The sequence below is a fragment of the Enoplosus armatus genome, chromosome 7 (genome assembly GCF_043641665.1).
Source record: "Enoplosus armatus isolate fEnoArm2 chromosome 7, fEnoArm2.hap1, whole genome shotgun sequence".
In the NCBI taxonomy this organism is placed as follows: Eukaryota; Metazoa; Chordata; class Actinopteri; order Centrarchiformes; family Enoplosidae; genus Enoplosus; species Enoplosus armatus.
The window spans coordinates 26357886-26383998 of NC_092186.1; the positions used below are offsets into that span (position 1 = coordinate 26357886).

The window sequence follows — 26113 nt, forward strand, 5'->3', positions numbered from 1 at the left end:
AAACGTGTAAGTATCATAAACTTTTGTTTATTTTTCTGCAATGATCCAAAATCCCATGGAACAATCCCTTTGGCTGTTAGTTGAGGGAACCAGAGCGATGCTAACTTCCGGGTTGGCCCACAGAAATGCGCCTTCCCTGCAGCACTCTATATGCTGTATGGTCCGATCATTTTGCTGTGTTAAAATGCATACGTGAAAAGGAAACATGCACACATACCAGATGTGGATGAGCTTTACTATCCATCTTGGCTTTGTCTCATCCTACTGCTTTCTTCCTTCTTCCATCCATCCATCCATCCATCCATCCATCCAACCAGCCAACCGTCCACTCTTCCTTTTGATGTGTGTATTTTATCAAATTTTTGTTTGTTCACCACTTATTCTCCATGCTGCGTCAGCACTCTTGCCTTTACCCAGTGGAATACTCTCAGGTAAACACACCAGCTACTGAATATCTATGGACTGGCATTATGTCAAATCTACTGTGACACACACACACACACACACACACACACACACACACACACACACACACACACACACACACACACACACACACACACAGATGAGCAATGGTTCTGCCTACTATTTTTCTTCCATAGTGGTTATCAGTAGGCTTCTCATTGCTTATTTTGATCACCTTGAGGTCAAGATGCAGAGTTTGTTAAAGGATAGGTTCACAACAGCAAGTCAAGACCCATTTCAATATTCACATGGCGCCTGGCTATTGTTTTAAGACAGAACCTATCTCTTTTTAAGGAGTCTGTCTGACACCCAGTGGTCAAAAACTACAGTTGGATTCGAAAAAGGGGCACTAGACTGAGCCCACAGAATAAATGTGTGGGATCGGACACAGTGCCATTTGATCAACATAATGTCTTGTTCCCATAGCATAAAAAAAAAATCAGTATTTTGTTAATTTTGTGGGACTCACAAAGTCTGGGCAGTTCCTAGCAAAAAATGTACATTTATATGCTTTTGTCATGATTTTGACTGCACAACTGAAGGTTTTGAAATGAAATACACATTGTATTTGTTATAGCTGTTTGCATTTCATTTGATTAACAAAGTAAGGGTGGGGTGTTGGTTGTTATTTTATTATTTTTTTCTGTTATCATAATTCTGCTTGTGTGTGTGTTTGTGCGTACCCTTGTGTGCATGTTTATTTTGTGTGTGTGTCAGGGAGAAGTACACTCTTGAACAGGACATCAGGGAGACGGAGGAGGCCATCAGACACAAGAGTGCAGAGGTGCAGGTGAGGAGGCAACTTATTTGCTGGTCAATCAGCTGAAGTATGAAAACATAGAGCTCGTTTTTAAATGTGGAATGCTCTCGTTCCAATTAAATTGCTACACTTTCTTTCTGTTTCTATTTTCAAAGAAATATTGATAGATTATTGAAACCATAATGGTCTCTCCTTGCCCTGCATATATGAACACATACTTTGTTTCTATACAGGGCCAGTGAGTGCTGTGTGTGTGTGTGTGTGTGTGTGTGTGTGTGTGTGTGTGTGTGTGTGTGTGTGTGTGTGTGTGTGTGTGTGTGTGTGTGTGTGTGTGTGTGTGTGTGTGTGTGTGTGTGTGTGTGTGTGTAGTGTACTAAACGGCTTGGCTTTATCTGACCACTTAATTTTTATGTGGTGGACACATAACTTGTGGTTTTGATTTGAAACATATGTTCCATCAGGAGATGCAGGATGACCTGGACAGAGAGACGGCCAACCTGCAGGAGCTGGAGGGTCAGAAACAAGACGCCCAGGACCGTCTGGAGGAAATGGACCAGCAGAAACATAAATTGGAGGACATGCTGAACGAAGTTCGGATGAAGTGCCAGGAAGAGTCTCAGATGGTGAGGAAGAGAGGAAGAACTGGGATGGTGGGGGGTTGATTCAATTTATAATGTGTTATTGTTAATCCTCTAGACCCCATTTCCCTACTTAATCCAAACAAGCAGCTTTATATCAAAAACATTAAATAATTGACAATCATAACTTCCTCCTTAATTTGATACCAAATATGTGGCATGTGTAGCTTTTTAGACCGACTCAACACATTTTAAAAACAACAGATAAAACAACAAATTGCACTTAAACTCTTTTAAGTAGCTGTTTCCTACAACTTCATAATTTATCATATCACACACAAGAAAGAAACATTTCTCTCCATTTGCTTCCTGAGTCAACATTCTGACAACAAAACAGACCCTCCACTGGATAACGCTTGGCTTTCATAATAAAAGATAAATGTCCCACATGTCCCACACAGCAATTTTATTAGAACAAACAACAGTATTGTGGTATCAGGTAGTGTCTTTGGTGACTTACATGAGAAAAGAAAATCGCTGAATTTATATGTGGGAAAAGTCGTGGCGCCACGGTCAGTCCTCCCTACCGACTCTTCATTGCACCGTCCGTCTCTGGCAGTGAGAGCCGGGTACGTCCCGCTGTCCCGAAGGTGATTATGTGATGTGATGTTGAGCTAGCTACGATGCACGGTGGTAAGGATCTCTCTCTCACAACACAATCTTACGGCATACATTGGATTATAAAGACGGGGACGCTTAGGTTTTTTACATTTACAAGTGGAAACCGAGAGGAAATCTGCAAAAAAAAAAAAATGACGGGCGCTCCCGGCGGTTAATGGTGCTGATTTTGGAATTGTGGCTTATTGTAATGTTCAGTTAATTGGCAAGAATTACCAAGAGGCAACTGAGATGGTGCCAAAGGGAAGAAGTGAAGAAAGTATCAATCATATCATCAAGCAGATGGTTTCAGTAAATGGACGAGCTTGTGCGGGATGGATTTCAAGGGCTATTGTAGCTCGGCAAGTGTTCAATTCAGACCCCGTCCTCATTGCTTCGTTCACTCCTGCCTCCAGATCTCGACCCTCCAGAGTCAGATACACTCCCAGGAGTCAGACCTGCAGAGCCAGGAGGAAGAGCTGAGCCGGGCGAAGGCCGACCTGGGCCGGCTACAGCAGGAGGAGAACCAGCTGGAGCAGAGTCTGGCTGCTGGCAAGATCCAACTGGAGACCATCATCAAGTCTCTGAAGGCCACGCAGGATGAGATCAACCAGGTAGGAAATAGGGCTTGTGTGTGTGTGTGTGTGTGTGTGTGTGTGTGTGTGTGTGTGTGTGTGTGTGTGTGTGTGTGTGTGTGTGTGTGTCTGAAAAATGTCAACAGGGGGCACCATTGCACTGTATAAGTAGTAGTAATAGTTGGTCCCCCTGTACCACTAGAGGAACTGGAACACAACAGTTGGTTGTGTGTGCGTGTGCGTGTGGTGTGTCATCTGTTTCCCTACCAGTCACTTATCTCACACACATCACTTAACCACCTGCAACTTGCATACACAGCTTGACTTTTGTAGCTTGACACACTATGTGTGATTGGTGCATTATGTAGTCTCCACTCTCTCCATAACACATAACATCCATTATGTCATGCATTATGGCCTGATGGGGATTATATTCACCTGAACGTGACGACCACATGACTGGAGTCTGTTTTCCAGTCGTGTGGTCCCTCCTCCAGTCAGAAGGTCACACGGAGAGTTGAGGAGTCTCTGCAGCAGATCATTTCCTCATGCTCACCTGTAATAATATCCAGTCTTACTGCTTCCAGGAACAGTCATGTTGATTTTCATAACAAAGTCCCCTTAGACCTTTTTTTATTATTCATAAAACCCCCACATAAGATCTGCCACCCAGGGGTTTTCATGTCATATACCAAAAACATCATAGGTCAGAATCCATGTCCTATCTTATGTGAAATGCCCTAAAGTGATACCAAAAATCTATCTGAGTATCAAATACTTGGAGTTTTCTTTCTTCACAGAGAACAGCTGCTGTGGTCTTCTTGGATTCATGTCAGTTTCAATCGAGTCCAATAGTTTTCATAGGTAAAACATATCAAAACATATAATAGAAACTTCTGAAATCACGCTGCATTACCCTTAAGACGTGAATGAGGTGTAACTGCTATTATCAGAAGGGATGTCAAGTTTTGTGAGTGAGTGAGTGAGTGAGTGAGTGAGTGAGTGCGTGCGTGCGTGCGTGCGTTTAACTCCCAGCAGGTGTTCAGAAGTAAGCTGCCCAAATCAAAGACATCCATGACAACCGGGCAGCATAGTTATCCATACCCTATCCATACTTCCCGCTTGTTACTGAACTGTACTGTGTGTGTGTGTGTGTGTGTATCCTGCAGGCCCGTAGCAAGTTGTCCCAGATTCAGGACAGCCAGCAGGAAGTGTCCAAAAGCATCGAGCAGTACAACAGCACCTTGAATGGAACCCACGGAGGCAGTATGACCAACCTGGCCGACATGAGTGAGGGCTTCAGTGACCGAGAGAACGGAGGATTCCCAGTCATGGTGAGAGCAGCACAGGTCAGGATCCCTATTAGAATCTCTGCTTTTTTTCCCCTCCTAATGTGGCTGATAACATATTTTGAATCCTGGATGAAGGGGCCTCTTGCTGACACATGGTTTCAATGTATTTACATAAATGAAAAAGCATCAACAATACAAACGGTTGAGCTTAGCAGAAAGGAAACTGCCTCTCATGCACTTACTTGCCGTCAGCAATGGGAAAACCTTTCTTTAGGCTTTTTTTAACCTTTTAGGCTCTTCACATAAGCTAGTGAAACAGTAGTAATCGTGTGTTTGAATGGCCTGCGTTTTAGTTAGAAATTACAAAGACCCCTAAAACTAGCAACTTGTTTGTAACCAACGTAGAGGCCAGAAGTGGGACAGTATTTCATAAATTCTGTTTAATTTGCATAACATATAAATATTGGAAGAAAGAGCGACAGTGTCATGTTAAAATGCCATCATGCCATTAGAATACTTTCAGCAACTTATACTTCCAACCCATTCCAAAAATTCCAAAACATTTCTGTATGTTTATGAAACCCTCAATTCAAATTTTAATTATTCTACTGATCGTATCCGAAAAGCAGCGGCAGATTGATATAGAATGTCAGATAAAAGAAGAAAAATACACACACTATTGTGAGCTGTAATACTGTTAGAGAGACACACATAGGCTGCATTGTACACCATTAGTGAGGGGCAGGCTTGGTCTAAGCCGAGGTAATCACCTTGATTGACCCTTCCGACCCTTCTAACATGGCGGCTAAAAGAAGGCACTAATTTACCATTTAACCTTGTACAAATTCCAGAGAAGAGGTTTTCAAAATGTGAAGTACTGCTCCCCCAGAAAGATTACTGCGTGAGGTGAAAGGGACAGGTGTCTGCCGGTGTTCTAAAACAATGGGAAGTTGGTTATTGTAGTTTTGCCCTTTTATCAACATGGTCAACAATTAGTGCAGCAGCAATGGCTGTGACTCACAGCCCATGGAGGTACTTTTAAAATGAGCTATTTTTGTCAAGCTCCAGAGAATTGGGACCTGTTTATTGCAATGGACAATGTAGGCCGGATATTTACTTTTTTTTATGAATACCGGCCCATTAGGGGTTTAACGATTCACCGATACGAATCAGAATCCGGGTTTAATGTTAAACATTGATACGTGGACCCCTGGATTAGTTTTTCATCAACACATACCTATTTGATTAGTCTTTGGAGTCTTGTTTGAGGAAGCGTGTCACATAGGCGACTAACACTCAGTCAATTTTGAACGTTGAGCAACAGAAATCCCTGGTCTTTTATGAAATATACAGATATATATATTTGAAGGTAAGCAATGCTACTTTTATAGAATTATTCATTTGTAATGGAGAATGAATGCCTACATTAAACAAATGTTAAGAACTGTATCAGATTGCATCGTATCGCACTGAATCGTTCTGTATTAAAATGTATCATCCCTGAATTGTATCGTAGCCCATTAGATACGATCTGATCAGCGAGAGATGCACGCCCCAAAAATAAAAAGGCCATCAATGTTTAATTCTATTCAGTGGTAATTAAACAAAACAACTGTATCTGATTATATTTATTTTCGTCAGAATCAATTGATGTCCTTTAAGCTCCTGAAAACTCAGCATCAAATCTTCAGTATTTATCTAAAATATTAAATATGAATGACTAAATAAGCAACACAGGTTAAAAAAAAAAACATCCTTAGTCATTACTCCTTAAGAGATTAACACTTTAACAACTTTTAATCTGCTTCATCAGGACTATGTGGGTGTGGTTTGATCAAATGTGATTGACAATAACAGCCCTCCCAACTGTCATCAGATTCGGACTCAAATGTTGCTAAATCCTGTTTGGTGCATGGATGTAGGTGACATCTGATTTTCTTTTTTAAATGAAGCCCTTCATTCTCGTGAGAAAAGCACAGAGCAAAAAAGAAATACAGAAAGAGAGAGAGAGAAATTAACTCAAAGCTTCTCAGCAGTTTGATGAAGCATACTGGCAGCTTAATGTTGTAGGGGTAGGCTGTCAAACTATTTATCTCAGCCAACTGTAACAGTTTACTAAAATGCATATAACATAACACACTTTTTTTTTTCAATTTTTTCCCTGGATTTAAATGGAAGTGCATTAAAACTTGGATGCTATTTAGTGTTTAGACTGATCCTATATACATATATATATATATATATATATACATATATATGACTATTTATTCCATTTGTACCATACTACTGTATTTTAGACTGGAACTGGCCCCTGCAATAACCATACCCTCATCTATCTCTACTCTCTCCTCTTCTTTGCTCAGGCCTATTATCATCTAGACAAGAGATTACCAGCAGTCTGCAAACTGCGGCATGCTAAATCCTTAGCTGCCATTTCTGCCATCTGAGCTGTCTTTGGCTTAAACCCTGGTTATTATTTTTCTCCCCGACTCTCCATTGTGTTTCCTGCTGACTTTGAGTCTTTAGAGAGAGAGAGAGAGAGAGAGAGAGAGAGAGAGAGACAGAGAGATCCCCCCCCTTGCACTGATCTCTGCTTCCATTCACTTTACTCATAATAACATCATTACCGTCGTTGGCTCAGTCCCTCCCACACCTGGCAAACTGGCTCCCGGGATCCAGCGAAAGTCAAGAGTTTTCCTGTGAAACACAGTGCAGATCGGTCATGTGGAGGGTTTGCTCTCCCTAGACACTTACAAAAATAATGAGATAAGTATAAAGAGATTGATTCCTGCCCTTCTAGCTGAGTGGAAGATTATTAAGGGATAGTTGTGGTTGCATAACATTGTATTTGTCAAGTGAACGGCTCAGATCTGGGAAGTAAGCAATAAAGTCAGACAGTCTAACAGGTAGATAGACAGGTTATAGACAGATTATCTAAACCGGTGGTTCCCAACCTTTTCCTTAAGGGGACCCTGTTTTTTTATATATATATAATGAAATATACATACAGATATTTATACATAAAAGTATTTCAAAAGAAGTAGGCTGCTTTTCCCCATTTTTTGTAATTGTATGTGGGTGGCGATGGGGGTATATATTTGTCTAAAATAACCCGTAAATTTAGTTGTATTTAATTGTACAATTGTGGGCCAGAGTTAAAATGGCAGCAAGTATGTATGTCATAACTCCACGTATTCAACCAGCGATTAAACAAATAAAAAAAAAACAAGAAAATAAATAAATATTACTCCAAAAATATATAATATTCCAATTTTTGGGACCAATTAAGGGAGAACCTTAGAGCTGAGAACTTTATATGACATTAAAAAGAGATGGAATAAGAAAAAATAATAATACATTTTTATTAATTAATACAAACCACAACACCCCATTGTTTGGTTTTTAGATTGCGTTATTATAGACGTGTTCATCGATGATTATTGCTGTATTTTTCCTCTAAGTCTGTCTTTTAGTTAGACGCCTACACTCAGTTTATTACGCTTATACACCTATTCAGCAAAAATACGTAAACAAACTCTCTTACCAAAAAAAAATCTTTGTCTTTCTCATTACTACAGGAGGATCCATTCAAAGTGAAGCCATCTGTGTTCAACAGCCAGCCTCAGGATCTTCATACTGACCCCTTCCACTCTGAAGACCCCTTCAAAACAGACCCATTCAAAGGTTATCACCCCCCTTTACCTTCACTGCCCCCCCCCCGCCTCTTTTTATCGGTGTTCATTGTATCTCTTTTCCTCGACTGTCCTCTGTTATCTATTTATCCTGCTATCTTTCTTCCTCATCCCCTCAATTTTCCACAGATCATGCCTCTCCTCTCCTCTCCTCTCTTAGCTGACTGTGTTTACTGCTCTCTTTCTTCCATACAGCTGATAGAGTTTTTAAGCTTGAGTTGCTCTCTGACTGTCTCCGGTGTCTTCCTCTTTGTTTCCCCCCACCTGCTCTTCCCTCTCTGCTGGATTCCTCTCCTGTAGGTGACCCTTTCCAAAATGACCCTTTTGCAAAGCAGCCGTCAGCATCCACAGGTATTTACTTTTGGGGGGGGGGGGGGGGCTCAGTTTTATTGCCTTGAGACCCAGTTACACCTGCATTTAATATAGTGAAACTCACAACAAAATCAGTTCATTTGAATGGAGCCGTTGCCATCAGCCTACTCACTCAGTGGGGCAAAGTAAAGCTACTAAGTGGACCTTGAGTTGAGCTGCTGTACTCCTTCTACAACTATTTCGAATAGTGCGGATATACAGTGGGGTCCAAAAGTCTGTGACCACACTGAAAATCGCAAATATTTTCACGTAAACCTGGAAATAATGACAAAGTTTGAAGATTCAGAAACATTAAAAAAACGCAAGAAGTTATAACATGAAGACGAAATAGTTTGATTCTGCACTATTTTTAGGTCAGCATTCAAATTTAAGCAAATTTGACCATTGACCAACTTAATTCCTTCGTACAAAAGATTAGATTCCTTTGAGTGGCCTCCCTTCCATCAAAGCATGCGTTCAGATGACGCTGGATTAACTCAGCTTGCAGCCAGTGTTCACCTGTTGTAACTATAGCTTGCTAAGCTAGCATTGTGATAGTGGGAAACGTGGCATCAGAACTAAGTGAAAGTGTCTGTTATTCTTTCTCAGTGTCAAATCATGCCTAGACTAAAGGTTTATCAAGGGGCAGTGCCTGGAACTCTAAAATGCTTTGCAGAAAAGGCATCAGTTGTATCCAACGCACGATCAGGCAGACCAAAAGTGACCACACCATCAGAAGATCAACACATCAAGCTTAGTTCCCAGGGTGATCAAAAAAAGCAACTTCATCACAGATACAGAATTTGCTAAATAAAGAACACCAGACTCCAGTCAGCAAAGGTACTGTCAAAAGAAGGCTGTCTTGTAGTGGTCTCAGAGAAGAAACCCCACTGTACAACATATATATTGCAGAAATCAATATTTGGTGTCTGTGGGTTTATATTATATATATTATAAAATAGTTTGTCCCCCCACCTCACATTTAAACACATTGGTTTTCACTAGTTTTGTGTGTTATGCATGATGTGACTACTGCTTTGCATTTCGTTGTACAACTATGTGTAATGATAAAAGAAAATGAACCTTGAAACCTTAGTCTTAACCCTCAAATGAGTGGCCATACACACGTCAAATGAGGGGCCTGCTCTTGCAGTGGCAGCCTTGTCTTTTGTTGATGTCCCCTCTCTACATGTGTGAAACGGCAGTGTGTGCAACTGTGACTTCTGTCACACTTCCCTCTTCAGTGATATTGTGGAGTTTCACTTCTCTGCTTAATAGATGGAGATCAGTGATACAAGATCAGCCTTTTCACACAGCAGTAAACCTACTCCAGCTACTCCACAGTAAACGGCCCATTATTGCTTTTTTTTTTTAAGAAACCATCCATTTCTTCGTTAGCTTTTTTAAAAAAAAATTTTTTTTTGAGTTGATCACTTAGTGCATACCCCCATCATATATCATCATACAAGCACATATCCATTTGAACTGCAAACATTTCATCCAGCAGAACCTTTCTGTCAGACCTCAATAGAATCTGATGGTGGTGTGTGAAGCAGAAAGTGCTAACTCTCTGTAAATCTGTAACTCTTGTCTGGGTTCATGACCCGCAGGGTGCCTCTGATCATAATCATCTATTTGATTCCATGGAAGAGCACTGACTGAATGCCTCATGTTGTCCAACCTGTTAACTATAGCGGTACTTACTCAGCAGAGACTTTCCTGAGAATTTCCAGGAAGTTACACCTTGTTCATTAACTGTACTGAAAATGGTTTAACATGCTGATATCTTACGCAATATATAAGGCAACATGTGGTCAAAACAAATGTATTCAAAACAGATCCTTAACATCATACTAGGTTTTATAACTATACTACTGTGGGTACATGTATCACACCATCACAGAAGCGATACTGCTGCTGATTTCTGTGTGAATTTGTAACTCAAAGTTGGAAAACTGACATTTGAAATAGCTGCGCAATCTCTGGTTCTGTTGTCTGCTTAATGAGACCTTTTAAGAAACACTACAATGAGGGAAAAAAAATATCTAAAGTTGTCCATCATTTCTGCTGCAGATCCTTTTGGTGGAGACCCGTTCAAAGAGACTGATCCGTTCAAGGCTTCGTCAGAAGATTTCTTCAAGAAGACCACAAAGATGGATCCCTTCTCCACACCAGACCCCTTCAGTAAAAGTGCCACATTACCTTCCAAGGTACTTGTTTGAAGGCCAGAAGATGGCCTTTTCATTTATATAATTATATAAAATCCCAAGAGACTCACACATTTTTTTAAATGACCGCTTGTTGTTGGGGTACCCACCCTGTTTTGCCAAGGTCCGACATATATAGTCTTAATTCTCAGCTCCTTCTGTTTGTATTCAGGCTTTGCAGTGTAGAATTTCATGCCCACCTGAAAAGTTTTTTGGATGGGTGCTGTAAGAATCTCTTGAGAATTGCTGGAATCTTTTCTGCAGCTCACTCAAACAGTATAAAATATAGGTAAATTCAGATTTTATAGATTATTTTACTAATAACAGGGTATTTCTTCTTATGCTTCCTGCAGCAAACCAGTCACTTCACAAGCAATGACCCATTCTCTTCAAGCAACCCGAAACCCAAAGGGCCAGGTATTATTTTAAGTCTTTCTTCCCCCACATCTACAGTGTCTGTGGACCTCTGATAAAGGATTCTGTCTGTCTTTGTGCTCTCCAATATCCAATATTTCCATGAAACAGTCCTGTTCATTGATGCACAACATTGCCTAATACAACCACAGATATTAATAGGATAGTGACTTTAGTACAGTTTAGTAAACTAGACAAATTATCCTTCAAAACTCTTCAATAAATGAAACGTCTGCTGTCAGTCAGCGCACTGGACCTCTTTCAATCAGCTGTTTGTTCTCTGTCGCACAAGAAAAGCTCTCATTTTCTCCAGGATATTAATGTCGTCCATACAAACACATACACACTGTGGGTCAGCTCGAATGCCACAGTGATTGGAGGAACTCAAGCCTGTCACCACACTGGGGACCACTGTTTGCTCAGACTGAGGTTACCATGTTGGTTTGCCATATACCAGTCTGCTTCAAAACCTCCACCACTATCCCCTTCCCCAAAAAAATAAGGACCATAGGACTTAACGACAAACTACCCTGCTGCCCTGACCTCTGTGGTAATGAAGTCATTTGAGCTCCATGTGCTGTCACACCTCAAATCCATTACTGACCCCCCCCCCCCCCCCCCCCGACAAGAGGCTGCAGTCCATCAGGGCCAAAACGTCCATTTGGACTCAAGGATGAACTGATTAGAATTTGGTGGTCAAAGGTCAAGGTCACTTTGACCTCAAAATGAGGTCAAAAATAGTTGCTGACACTGTGTCAGACAGGAGTTGATTCAATTTTTGCTCCTTCCTGTATGTTAGTGAGGTATGGCCTCAAGTCGGGCATTCAACACGCAAACAAGTAGATCAGTCTCAACATTTTAAGATTTTAAGTAAGCTAGTAATTATGGTTGCTCATTGTAAATGAGCTTGTTGATTTAAAAGCATTGTGACTGTTTTTTTGTTTTTGTTTTTTTTAGATCTGTTTGGCACATTGGACCCGTTTGGCAGCAGTTCGTTCAGCAGCAGCAGTAACAGCTCCACTGGATTTGCAGACTTCAGCCACATGTCGAAGCCCAGAGACCCCTTTGAAGGCAGGGCCAGCTGGCTGCCAGACTACCAGAAGGTACCAGATGCCAAAACACTTTTTGGGGAGATAGGCATGTTACGCAAAAGTCTCCCATTGCATACATGGGCTCTTTAAAAAAAAGTCTTGTGCATTGTAAAATGCCATATTGGCCCAAATATTAAAGGTCCCATATTGTAGAAAGTGATATTTCCATGTTTTTTTCATTATAAAGCAGGTCTAGGTGCTGTATAAATACTGTGAAAGTAAAGACTCAGTTCACGGAGAAAAGCTCACAGCCCCTATTCAGACACTGCCTTTAAACAAGCCCACCAGAACTTCCGCAAGGTTGTGATGTCACAACTATACAGTCATCGCACTCAGCCACGCCCCCAGCAGGTCATCTGCTCCAGGCACAGCACCGCCCACCAAGTACAGGGACGCTCATCCACTCGCTCAGTCCTTCTACGTTATTGGAGCACTCTGCTCAGGATTACTCTTCAAGTTTTAGGAGGTTGTTCAGTTTGTCTAAAACGGCTTGTTTCAGACAGAGGGGGGAACTGAGGGGCTGCAGAAAGTGCAGGGAGAAGATACATAAGGACTTTCATGAATGTGAATCATTCAAAGCTACTCTAGTGGAGTCCCAGAATAAAAATATAGAGCTGAAATGAGCATAATATGGGACCTTTAAAATGAGGGATGTCTCATATTTAGTCCAATATGGTACAATTATCAAAGGTCTTGCTTTCTTACCATGGAAGGGCAGGGTTAATAGTACTGTCCATCCTTTCTTTGTCACATTTAAAAAAATTTCAGAACTCTTATAACCTATGTCATGTCACTGCCTGTCAGACTGTAGCAGTATACTGAAGTTACTTCTGGGTGCTAATAGAACCACATATTCTTCCCCTCACTCTTTCTTTTCCAGTCAGTGTTTGTGGAGGACCCATTCATCAGGAAGAATGACACGCCTGCTCTGCCACCGAAGAAAAGTGTTCCCCCAAGACCCAAACCACCCAGTGGTGAGTGTCACACTATATAGGCTTTTTGGGGGGAGGGAGGGTAAACAACACTGTATAACAGCTTTTTAGAGGTAGCCTATAGCTAACACCTTAATAATAGGGGCACTATCACAATGCTATCACAGCTTTACTGAAAGCTAACAAAATAATTTATGTGTCTTGTATAAAATAGTGAGGTGTACGACTTTAACTGCCTAGTGTATTGTACTGTTCAGTATATAATGATACCCATTTAGCTCAGATTGCGCAGAAAACTCCATTATTATAATTCGATTTTTTCAGAAAGACCAAGCATCTGTGAAAACATACATTATCTGGCTGAGGCTAGTGTGACAGGTTGGCTTAAAAGGGAAGAGGGACTCTGGCTTTATCAAGAAGATAAAGATACATGATTTTGTTTAGTGTGATAACCACATCACCATCATGCTTGTAATCACCACTCTTCTGAGTATTACTGGTATGCTGCAGAATGAAAAGGAAGGAGATGTGTGCATGTGCGTATGTACTGTGACCAGAAAAAAAGACAATGAATAAAGAGATGAGGAAGAATTGGAAAGAAAAGAAATTATAAAAGAAAGGAAAGAAACGATAGGCCACGTGAGGAGGAGGTTTAATAAAGCTTTGCTTGGCAGACGGCATTTACTGTTAGCGGTTATTTTAGCAACAAGCAACAATCTGTCCATCAGTGAAGTCTGTAAATCACTGAGGCAGAGCAGCCAGAGGACATCAGAGGGAAAACCAGAAAATATTTTCTCCATAAAACACAATTCAATTTTGCCAGAATCAGTGAATAAAGTTATAAAGTTGTGTTTTTGTAAAGTAATCAGAGAAGCACGGCTCCCGGAAACACTCAGGTGGCATCTATTGTTTTTCCAACCTAATTCTTGGCTCATTTGTGGTCTGATAAACAGTAAATTCAAGTCAAAAACAACAAGTTATTTGGTCTTTGCAAATGGAAATCATGTGCCTGTTCATTTGCATATAAAGTGGGGAAGTGAGATCCGATGCCAGGTGTGAACAGATGTACATGGAGCTGTCCACTTGTGATCGGATCACCCAGGACGCGTGTTAATACCAGGTCTGAACAGGGCCAAAAAAAGTCTGCCGTTTGCCCCCCATGTCCTTACAGTCCAGATCCGGCTTCTCTTCCCCCACCACGCTGTTTACCTGCTAACCATCAGTTCATCCCCCCGGGCTGTCCATTCCCGGGAGCCTTCTGCACCGGAGTGCAGGAGGTAACATTCATGCCGGACTTTGCCAGGGGCCAGTTGTGGAAACCAAGAAAGCCTCGACTGAGCAGAGAACATTCTGTACATACTGACATAAGGCTGATTCTGGGGTTGTGTTGCATTGGGGCACTGTATGTTTGACTTTTGTACTGTCCCTGCCTGTGTAATAAACACTGTGGGAAGTATAAATGTTTAAATCGAAAAAGTCAAATCAAATCATGGATTTGGAAAAATCATGACACCTCTAGAAAACACTCATAATGTGAAAATAATGCTGCAGGGTTGGTGATAATCCTCTGTGGGTTCATGGGTGACATCATATTACACAGAGTCGTCTACTTTAACTTAATGAATGAATTCCACTACCACTTTTTACACTTGTTACCTTGAAACAATTTCAATAACCCAATGCAAATGACAAGACTATTACCAAACAGATTTCACCATGGAGTAAAAGAATAGAAGATAGATATTTTGATCTTTTTGAATGGAAATGTTTATGTTGTAAGCAGTGTTGATGTTGTCTTACCAGAGAAAAGCTTTTTTTTTTTCTCTTTAATGTAGAAAGCACAGTCTTAAACGGTGCTTCTGATCTGTCAACAGGAAAGAATGTCATTGTGGGTACAGAGAAGATACAAGTCTTGTCGTGTTTGCCAAAACCACCGTTATCACACACTGTATGTAGTTTCTCAATTCAAACACCTAACTGGCAGTGGCGAGGAGTGATGTGCACTACAACATGTCACGTTAAAGATTTGATATCCTGTAATATCGACAACAGTGAGTTTTGTCGGTTGTTTGGAAGTTTGTATTTCTCACTTCTCAGATGGTGCTGTGACACAGGACCGGCTTTAACTCACTTTCACGTTGATGCATTTTTCTTCACAAGTTATCTTTTGACGTGACAAGATCAGTCTCATCTATGATGTTGACCTACTAGTTAAACTGGCAACATCTCAAATAACGTTTTTGTCACACATTAGTTTGACAACATCTTCCTGGAGCAGTTTGGCTACCATTTCCAATTTATTTAAACTTTTTTTTGCAGCTGTGAGCAGTACCTCTCTTATTTCCTTGCAGTGCATTGCATTAACAGTACACTCAAAAATCAAACAGACTAAAATCCAGCCTAAAGTTAGGTTGGTAGTATAGAATTTGGACACAGCTGAGGAAACGTTCTCTTGCTTCCCACCTTAGTGTCCATAACACATGAGCTTTAGTGTCTTTGTATGGCTCCAACTATCCAACTGCTGGCCCACACTCATGACATAATTATTAATAATAATTAAAAGATCATTAAAAGATATGTGAAAAATGTTTTTAATTAATTAATTGTGGTAATTGTGGTAATTCCAGTAGTTCTTTATGAATGGATGTAATGATCATAAAGGATGTGTTTGGTAAAAAAGAAAAAAAAACCCCACTGTCCCTTGGTGTGAACAACGGTTACCCAGAATCCCCCATCTCTCTGTGTTTCAGCCTAAACTGTGGCTCAAACTTGCTGCTATTGCACTAACCCGCACACGTGCTGATTCAGTGGTTGTATAAGGGAACTTGATATAAGTCTTTTTACAGCTTTGATGCCTGTGCGTTTTTCATTTGTTCAACAGCAACAATCGAGCAGCCGTCAGACGGGCTCACCTCCGCCATTCACTGTGCTTCAACTAACGGCTAAACTCAAGATGTGTATATAGATTTTATACGGTGATGGCTCACAAACTGCTGCTCTGATGTTTGCATGTAGGCGCATGTGTTGTAAGAGCGATGATCTGTGGTTTGCTTGGCCTGTTGTTTGCAGACACACCCTAACTTGCTTCCTCTCTCTTCCCTTTATGTGTGTGCGTGTGTGTTTACAAGGGTGAGTGGTTCAGAGAAGGTCAGGCTGCAGGCCGTGTGTCGTGAGCGAATGCCAGCATTGTTACCAACAGAAAACAACCGTCTTTCTCTTCATACAATCAATTTAGCGTTATTTATGTTTTTCCTATCTTACTCTTCGTGCACATGCACTCATGCACGCTCTTGTCACTTTCTCTCATCACCTAATGAGGTGTGAATGGAACAAGGCTGCAGCGACAATGCTACAACTAAACTGGCATAATTGTAGGGCGCGTTGCTGGAGCTGTATTGCTTTCTGTAGATGAAATACTGCATGCTGCACGTACAATCCTGTGGTAGACATTAAAATTAGATGCCACTAATGTAGTGGATTATTTTAAAACAGGGTGGAGCTCATGATTGTGGTTTCTCGGGTGTGTGTGTGTACGCGCAGTTTACTGAAAGAGGAAAAAACTGATTGCCAGGCATGCAGTTTTGCTCGGCGTGGAGTGTGAAATGAACTGCTCACCCCGATCAGCCAAGTTATTTGGGCAATAGAACAAAATGCGTACGTGTATGTTGTATGACAACGGTTGACTGGCCCTGTGGTTTAACACCTACACAAGCAACATGATGATGTTCTTAACGTTCCCACGATCCTTTGCCAGCCCCAGCTTCAACTCCCTGTTAATAGAATTTGCCATTACTATTTTGTTATATTTTCACCCATGTATAGATCCACCTGTGGTTCTACAGCATCACTGAGTGTGATATGCTTTTTAAATGGGGATTTTAATTTTGTATTGATAGCAGCATGTCTATATCACCGTGTCTGCAAGTCTTCACTGATTAAATTCAAGGCCTCTGTAAGAGATCTTTAAATGTAACAAATTTAAGTCAAGAACAAAGCTAGTCAGTGGACCTTCAGTTGAGATTATTTGTCACACATGCTGATCCCAAGTATAAGAATAAACTTCCATACTCACGACTTGAATTGTTTTTTTTATTTTTCATTTTACATTTTTTTTTTTCCTCTCTTGTTTTATACAGAGCTGAAACAATTAGTCGATTGGCCAGAAATTAACCTGCAAATTAGTCTCTGATTCCAGCTTCTCCACTTGTTTTTTTTTTTTATATAATTATAAATTGAATAGCTTTGTATATTGTAAAATGAACTGGTATTGTTGAGTTGCCTAACTCACTATTCTGAGGGTCAAGGTCGAACTTTCTCACTCAAGCTGTTTCTCTAGTTTTCCCCAATATGCTTGTTATTTGCTATAAAATATAGCAGTGATAAATCTGTGTGGACTATTGTGGCCATGAATGTGTATGACCTATGACCGTTCTATTTGTCTAGTTGGTAAATTGGTGAACCGACGGTTGGTAATGTGGGCAGAAAGCCAACCAAGGGATTTACCAGGAAACCGTTGAGAACGGTTCAGTGGGTTATGGGGGTATCACTTTGGTTTTGGTCCCTTTTAGCTGTGTGTTTGTTTTTTTTCCCCATACCAGCTGTTTTGAAATATTTCATCTCTCAGGAGAATGCACAGAAACAGTTGTGATGGGACTGTATGAATTGTTTTGGTGTGCCGCGCGGCGGAGATGAAACTTTTGCGGCTTTCAAAAGCTGGTAGCTATCTTTTGAGGTGAAACCGGAGGTGAAGCAGGGCGTGGGCACAACTATGAGAACCAGAAAGTGTAGTGTGTTTGTGTGTTTTTTTTAAAGTCCAAAACAGATCAAATCAGATCCTGTGTTGTCAACATAGTTCAGTAAGGTGAGAATTACTTACTGCGATCTGCAGTGATGACTCATGGAATCTCTCAGCTATCAGTTAACATATGCACCTAAGTGTATTTACATCCTCCTCTGAAGATACATGAGACCTGAAGCCTGTGATATGTCTTTGCTTCTCTCAGCATGTCTCCTCACCACAAAGCAGATTGTTTCTGTTCTATCCCAGAAGCACCTCGTCTGTGTCCTTATTCCCTTTACTGATCTTTGCCTTTAGCATTTCAGATTTTAGTTGTCACGGGACAAAGTCACATCAGTGCCTTGAACAGGGTGTTTATGCCTGTTTGTAGCTCATTGGGATGGTGGCGATGATATGAAAAGTGTATGGTAAGGAAAACTCTCCTTTTGTCCTTTATGTCTTCAGGTAAGAGTACACCAGTGAGCATGTCTGGCACAGCTGACCCTTCCAAACCATGTGACCCCTTCCAGCCATTCGGCAGCGACGCCGTCGACCCCTTTCAGAGTAAAAAGGGCCCGGGAGACCCCTTCAGCGGCAAAGACCCTTTCGCTCCATCTTCGGCATCAAGTAAATCCCCTAAAGACTCTACCTCGGATTTTGCAGACTTCAGTTCTGTAAGTTGAGATGGGTGATACTGTTTAACTGTCAGTGTCTAGACCAGACGGCACAGACACCAGCACAGTCACTAGATTTAAGTTATAGAGATTTTGGCACACTATAAGGTCACACCTAAAGACTAATGAAGTGCTGTTGAGGCATAGGATGTAGCAGAGCTGAGTGTAATGAAAGCATCTCAGGCATTAACATGTGATCTGTAGCTGATAGCTTTCCTGGATCACTTAAAAAAAGTTCCACCTACTTAATTTGCATATTGGGATCTGTTCACAATATGGGCAGAATCGAGATAAGGAAGAATGCCTATTAATACCAGGTGTGAATGCAAAGGTTCATGATCACGTGTCCTTATCCAGATCAGGGATTAATTGTTTTCATTATCGATGAATGGAATATTTTCTTGATAGATCGATTTTAATCGTTGTTAAATGTCCATCGCGGTTTCCCAGAGCTCATGGTGACATCTTAAGATGTCTTGTTTCTGTCCGACCAACAGTCCAAACCTCAAAGATATTCAGTCCATAGTCATAAAAGACTAAAACAACCAGAAAATAAGAAATGACTAAATCACACCAAATCATTTTCGATCAATCGACTAATCGATTAATTGACTAATTGTTTCAGGTCTAGTCCAGATAATGTATCCAGATACAGATTGCAAGTTAATACCAGGTGGCAATAGAGTGCTGCAGGAATGAGTCCTTAAACCTGGATATGAGTCAGCATTTTTACACTTCCTGTTCCCTCGTCTCGAAGTCAGTGGGTTTCTTGAATGGGTTTTTGGTTTCTTGAAGTAAGGTCTGTGGTTAACACAAGCTTAAGAGATTTCAACGTTTTGTTCTACGACATGAAATACGTCAGTAGACACCCCCACTCGTGAATTTTGAAGCTTTTTAGGTGTCTTTAAAATGAGACTACAGAGGTTGTCGCGGACATTAACGTCTTCCTGCCGAACACGGAAAGTCATCTACTCACTAGTCCGCCTTTACAGCCTCGCTGTGTTTATACTCTATATCTATGTGTCTATATATCTATATCTATTTATATTCTCGTCAAAGTTAAGCTTAGTGGTGATGACATTGAAGTCATGCGACCGCAGTGTAGTTCCTTTATAGCCTAACGTTAGCTTTTTACTTCTGGCGATTCCATTTACTCTTCAAAAATCATAAAAGTGGTGTTCATTAGTGAAGATTATCTTGCAGAACAAAACGTCTTAAGTGTCATAAACTTTTGTTTGCCACAGAGCTTGTTTTCTGCAATAATCCAAAATCCAAAAATAAAATAGGCTTTTAGTCGAAGGAACCAGGGCGATGCTAACTTCCGGGTTGGCCTACAAAAATACGTCATCCCTGACATAAAAGCTGATACGAAGTATAAAGAGTTAAGGAGTCAATATTACCTGGTTACTAGATATTGTCCATGTGAACAATATTAACGATGAGGCAGCATAGGTTTTGTGTAAGTAGGGCTGGTAATAATTTGATATAACTGGTTATATTGTAACAATATGATTATACCATATTATCATTTTACAGAATTCAATTATTAAACAAACAAATTGTAATTAGACATTAAAAAAACACTTAATGAGGATTTATCTCCACATGGGTGAAGTGTTTTGTAACACATACCAGTGGATCACAATTTATTAGGCTGAATTATTACTATTACGTAATACTTTTGCCGTATATATATCAGTGTCAAAAAAACATTTACATACAGTTAATACTGTGATACGAACTTGGACTCTGTCATCCAGCCCTATGTCCAATGTAGTAAGCAGCATCCACTTCCGTATTCATATCCCAACACCAGAAATGAATATATCATCTGTCGCTGTAAAGTTGAAAATAGTATAAAACTTAAAAGGATACAAGTAAACAAAACTGAGTGCACTGACCTACAGTATGTGTGTAACAAGTAGGCGGTTAACAAGACAGGACAGCACACGACTAAGGCAGCCTGTTCACTTTCTGCTCCTAACCATTATCTGTTCTCCAGGTTAACAGGCTTATCTGTGTGTTAATAACACTCTGCTGTGTCGTATTCTAAAGTACCTCGGCCTCTAAAGCTCACCACTTAAACACGTATCTCATTTGTTTGGAATAGAGAAAAATATACTTTGTATATTGTATGTAAATATACTTTCTGTGGGGAAATTGGTTTCGGCTCGGAGTCACAGCGATGCGGCGCACCAGAGGCTGAAGTGCTAAGAGCTTTAATGTGTACACAGAGCTGTATGCAAATGTAAAAGATAACAGTTTGTGTTTTAAGGGGGAGTTACATGCTCTTGACCATAGACTGTATATAAAGATGGAGGACTCCACTTCCTCTCACTTTAACACAACAGTGTCCTCTCACAAATGATCCCGGATACGGGCGCTGCCATGTTGCGCTGGTGATGTCATTTGGAGCCAGAGTCTGCACAGTGGTGATGGGGGGGGGGGGGGGGGGTCAATCACAGCTATCAATCATGACGCTTCACCCCATTTTGAGCTTGCTCCATGGTCAGAGACCTTGCACAAAAGTACTGGGTGGATAAACTGTTGTTTGTTAAGAATTAGTTCCAGCACGTAACTTCCCGTAAAACCACACATCACCTTTTAAATTTCTGTTTGAGTACGAATTAAACAAACGAGATACAAAGTGTTAGTCCGTGAGCTGTAGAGGTGTCGGTAGCCAGGCTAGCCGTTTTCCCCGTCCTCCCTCAAGTGTGTATGCTAAGCTAGACTAACCATGTCCTGACTCCAGCTATGTAGCTAATGCAGACATGAGACTGATCTTCTCATCACACTCTCAGACAGTCTAAAGACAGCAAATAAGCATATTTTGCAAAAGTGCTGTAATTACGGGACAATTGTTTATGTAGTTTCTAAAGCTGTATCCAAGTATCTAAAAAGCTCATTTTAAATGCATTACTCTCGGCCCCTTTTTACATGGTTCGTTTGTTTGGGCAGGAAGAATATCATCACGTTTGTCGGGTTTCCCCCCGAACCTTTTCAGAGGCTGAGGACTAATATCAGCATGTGTTTGGCATGATGCTCACAGTCTTGAACTAGTGTAGTCTCTGAGAGAGGCACAAATGGAAATGAACACAAACCTGCTGTAACCCATAGGAACTCCCCAGTAATCCCTCAAAACACTGCGCATTTCACATTTCAGACAGGCAGATAATCACTGTTTTCTTTGCTGGGAATAATGCTTCTGTCTAATTGCTGTCTGGCGCTCCAATTTTTAACTACTTGTCAGATTAACATGAGACACAGCAGTATCACTACTCAACTCTCGGCTCTCGAATCTGTCTGCCCTGCACGACCTTTGCTGTGCGTGTTCACCCCCTACCTCGGTGTTTAGTAGTTTATTGTCTGTCCTCGTTGTGCATGTCTTTGTCTTTTTTTATGCTACTGTAGTTTTGCTTTTTCTCACCACTCTCGAGCATCCCTCCACATGTCTTTGTTCTGCAACCATGACAAAGTAAAACATTTGCATATGACTATTGGTTGGAACGCCCGCATTCAAAAACAGGATCCTTTGAACCACCCTTTGAAACATGAAACACTCAGCGTTACCAGTATGACTAGTGACTGTTCCACCAAAGTCTACTCCAACAAGACCATCTCGTTCCAGCCTTGCCCACAAAACATACAATACAATGAAAATTAGACAAAATTGTAATGCACTGTAGCTTGTATGGAATTGTTAGATTTAGATTTTGGCTTTATTCTCAGGTAGGTTTTTTTGTTTTTTTTAAATAATAGTTGGACTGTCCTACACTGAGGACTTTCTTTTAGAATCCTACTTGACACAGCTTTGCAAGCGTAGCTCCAGGTTTTCTTGTCCTTGGCCTCATTGTCCAAGCATGACAGCTGATTTCCTTTTCAAACTGTTCTACAAATGTATCTTATTCCAGTCCAACAACAATCCCACTGCAGTTCCATATCTTCAGATAACCTGTGATTTCCTAGAATTCCTTGTTTGTGTGTAAACTCTTGATTCCTCATTTTGCAGTTTGATGATGCCCATATGATGCCCATCTTTTTAACTCTCACTCTCTGCATGTCACATCTCCTCTTATTGAAGTCATGTTTAGCTGCTCTTTCCTTTTCTGTTTTTTTAGTTCTCAGTGTTGTTTGTTTCTACTTGAAGGGATTTGCTGACAGTTCTGTTTCACCATGCTCCATTTGTCTTACCTGTGGCACTTATTGGCAACAAGTGTCTACTTCAACTTCAGTAGCTTTTTAGCATTGTAAGAATTCATGATTTACTTCAATTAACACTAATTAGCCTGTAGTTTGAAGCTGGTAGAATAAAATACTGAGTAGCTAAAGACAAATGGTGAAGACAGTGTGTCAAAGAGGACTGAACAGCAGGTATCCCTTTTACGGCGTCTGTGTGCTGAGGTGTGATGTCCTGTAAACTAGCCTAGATCCACTGAGTTTCAGGGATTTCTTGGTTTATAACGCCTCTGTTCTGTAATCCACCTCTCTGACAGGACCCGACAAAGTCAAGGTAAGCGATTGAACACACAATGAAATTCACGTAAAATGACAATTTGGCTATGTTTTCGAAAACGATGTTAAGTTAATGGCCATAAAGGCAGTGCATTTCAGGTGTATGTTGATAGATCTTACATCGTGTGTTGCTGGGGAAAAAAAAGGAAATACCGAAAATGTCATACTAAGATTAACAGCAACTACGAGCAAAAGGGCTCAATTTCTAACATGAATCAAGGGCACATGCTGCATGTGTAGGATTATTTCTCACTTCCTTGCTTTTCCAGGTGACAATTGCAGTGACAAGTATTGGTTTTTATAGGGCTGACCCGAATGCTTCGAAGCTTCTAACATTGCCATTGTAATTGACATCCAAATCAGTATTCAAATGCAACGGGTTTTTAAAAAAAAAAATTACAATCCAATATTTGCAGTTAATTCTCACTGAAGCTTTGAAGCCCCAAAATTGGTATTCGGGACAGCCCTAGTTTTTTTTTTTTTACCAATGCTTCTATTTGAACTGACCATGAGGTATTGTAATGACACATTGGAGTCTTAGGCTGCATTCAGACCAAATCCGGCATTGTGGCGAAAACGCCAGTCCTCCCATTCATTTTGAATGTGAGTAGTCAGTTTAGGCTGCGGCGGTGGTGACCGCAGGGGGTGCCAGAAAAAAACTGCAGCGCCACTGCGGCGAAAAGTTGAGACGGATTCAACTTTTGGAGAAAGGCAACCTGACTTTGGGGCTACAGAGCTCCCACACCGTCGCACATCACTGCATTAAACGCCGCAACCGCCAGATTTGGTCTGAAGGTCTTCGAATCCTTTTTTTTTTTTTTTACTGCTTATTCCTTCTTAAAAGTAATTAAAAAGGAAAGCTTTCAAGGTCCCATATTGTAGAAAGTGAGATTTCCATATCTTGTTTGATTATAAAGCAGGTGCTGTATAAATACTGTGAAAGTATCAACACACACATGGAGAAATGCACACAGCCTGTATTCAGACACTGTGCCTTTAAACGAGCCGTCAGGACTTCCTTAAGGGTGTGATGTCACAACTATACCGTCACCGCACTCAGCCACACCCCCACCAGGTCATCTGCTCCAATCACAGCACCACCACCCAAGTACAGGGACGCTCATCCACCCGCTCGGTCTGTCTAAGTTACTGGAGCGCTCTGCTCAGGACTGCTCTTCAAGTGTTTGGAGGTTGTTCAGTTTGTCTAAAACGGCTTGTTTCAGACAGAGGGGGGGACTGAGGGGCTGCAGAAAGGGCCAGGAGAAGATACATAAGGACTTATTTGAACTGTGAATCATGCAAAGCTACTCTAGTGGAATCCCAGAATAAAAATATAGAGCTGAAATGAGCAAAATATGGGACCTTTAATTATCTTTCTAAAGGTCAAATGTATGGCTGAGCTGTTGTATTGGATTGCATTAGATTTTAGAAGTGTACCTAGTAGTGGCCATTGAGTATATGTGCCTATATATCGATCCAGCTCTAATAAACATTATTATTCAACTGAAAATTAAGTTGTAAAATCCCAACACTTGATATTATTGTTTTCAAACTCACTGTTCATCACTGTTGTCATCGTGGTTAGAAGAAAGGGGGGGGGGGGGGGGGCTTTGTGCTCCCTCTCATGTAGTAGGTGACATTTTATTTGAATAACAGTGTAGACCTATGTTTTATCTCTCTGTCTCTGTAGTTTGGGAATGAGGCTCAGCAGTTGGAGTGGGCCAAGCGGGAGAGTGAGCGAGCCGAGCGCGAGCGGCTGAAGAGGCTCAGGCAGCAGGAACAGGAAGACCTGGAGCTGGCCATCGCCCTCAGCAAGGCCGAGATGTCCAACGCGTGACGTGGAACCCCACCACCACCACCACACACACACACACACACACACACACACACAAATACACACACAACGGGTAGACAGGCTAACATGCAGACAAACATGACTGACATCTAAATATTAGGACACCAAGCACATCACTTGAACTAACTCGAGTGTTCATATGAACTCTGGTCCACACACACACACACACACACACACACACACACACACACACACACACAGGTCCTGCACCTCCACTATTTACCCACCTCACCGCTGACCCTGCATTAAAAAAAACAAAAAAACAAGAGGGTCAGGAAGTCATCACTGCAAAAAACTCTCTTGCTGACATGTAGAGGCAGAGAACTGAAGGATGAAGAGGGAGAGGAGGAGGAGGCGAGAGGGGGAACAAACGGATGCACTGTGTATATGCACTATAGTGGCTGGACAGTAATGCGACGGATCCACCCTCGACAGTTTGAATTTATACATTGTTTTTTCTTCTCCAGCTTTACTCACAGTGTGGGGAAATGGCATATACCGGCATGCTAACACAATCATTGCTATCAGTGGCAAGAGAGCCGAGACAGCGAGGAGAACAACACTACAATTCAAACTGCCAAGGGATTATTTTAAAAAGGGATTTTCTTTCCTGATATATATAGGGGGTGACACGGATATATCATTGAGCCGATGGTATAGACTGTGTCAGTTGGTATTTCATGTTGAGCTTTGCTGGTAAGAAAAATGCTACAGGATGAGGTGTTACATAAGTATATTTTACAAGTATTTGTTTATAGAGAGGCGTATGGAGAAGGCTGGATTTGACGCTCCTCAGGATTGAGAATATTTCAATTCACAATTTTCTCTCGTTTTTTTTTTTCTTTTTTTTCAGGAAATACTGTGACCAACCCAGACTCAGGTGAGAAGTGAGAAGATATTAGTGGAGTGTTTTTTCACTTCTGCTGGAGGCTAACTGTCTCCCCTCTGCCGTGTGCTTAGTTCTGAACTCTGTACTGGATGTACAGAAATCCGATTAATATCGAACTTCTCATCTGACTCTGGGTGAATTGAAGCTTATTTCCCCAAATATCCATTTTTAATTTTATAGCACCGGTGGGGGGTGGGGGGGGGGCTTCCATGAGATTAGAGACTTGACTTGACTTGACCAGTCCAGACTGGATTATCAACCAGGCAACGCAGGGGGGGCCCCAAGGGGGCTCCTTGTTCACTGTGTGACACTTAGTTTGTGGTCATTTATTTTGTCGCGAATTTGTTAAGGACTCTGCTGTGCACCACTGAAGCATGACATGATAAGCATTA

At 41.1% G+C, this 26113-nt stretch overlaps 1 protein-coding gene across 1 annotated transcript in view; it reads left to right on the forward strand.

Moving 5' to 3' along the window:
- eps15l1a (epidermal growth factor receptor pathway substrate 15-like 1a) overlaps positions 1–24814 on the forward strand; it is a 40366-nt gene extending 15552 nt beyond the window's left edge. The window contains exons 13-25 of the mRNA XM_070908973.1: positions 1183–1255; positions 1687–1848; positions 2877–3074; positions 4205–4369; positions 7906–8020; positions 8311–8370; positions 10444–10586; positions 10931–10994; positions 11949–12062; positions 12270–12283; positions 12963–13056; positions 18257–18465; positions 24668–24814. Coding sequence (XP_070765074.1) covers positions 1183–1255; positions 1687–1848; positions 2877–3074; positions 4205–4369; positions 7906–8020; positions 8311–8370; positions 10444–10586; positions 10931–10994; positions 11949–12062; positions 12270–12283; positions 12963–13056; positions 18257–18465; positions 24668–24814 — 1558 coding nt within the window. The remainder of the gene's footprint in view (positions 1–1182; positions 1256–1686; positions 1849–2876; positions 3075–4204; positions 4370–7905; positions 8021–8310; positions 8371–10443; positions 10587–10930; positions 10995–11948; positions 12063–12269; positions 12284–12962; positions 13057–18256; positions 18466–24667) is intronic.
- The last annotated feature ends 1299 nt before the right edge of the window (positions 24815–26113 follow it).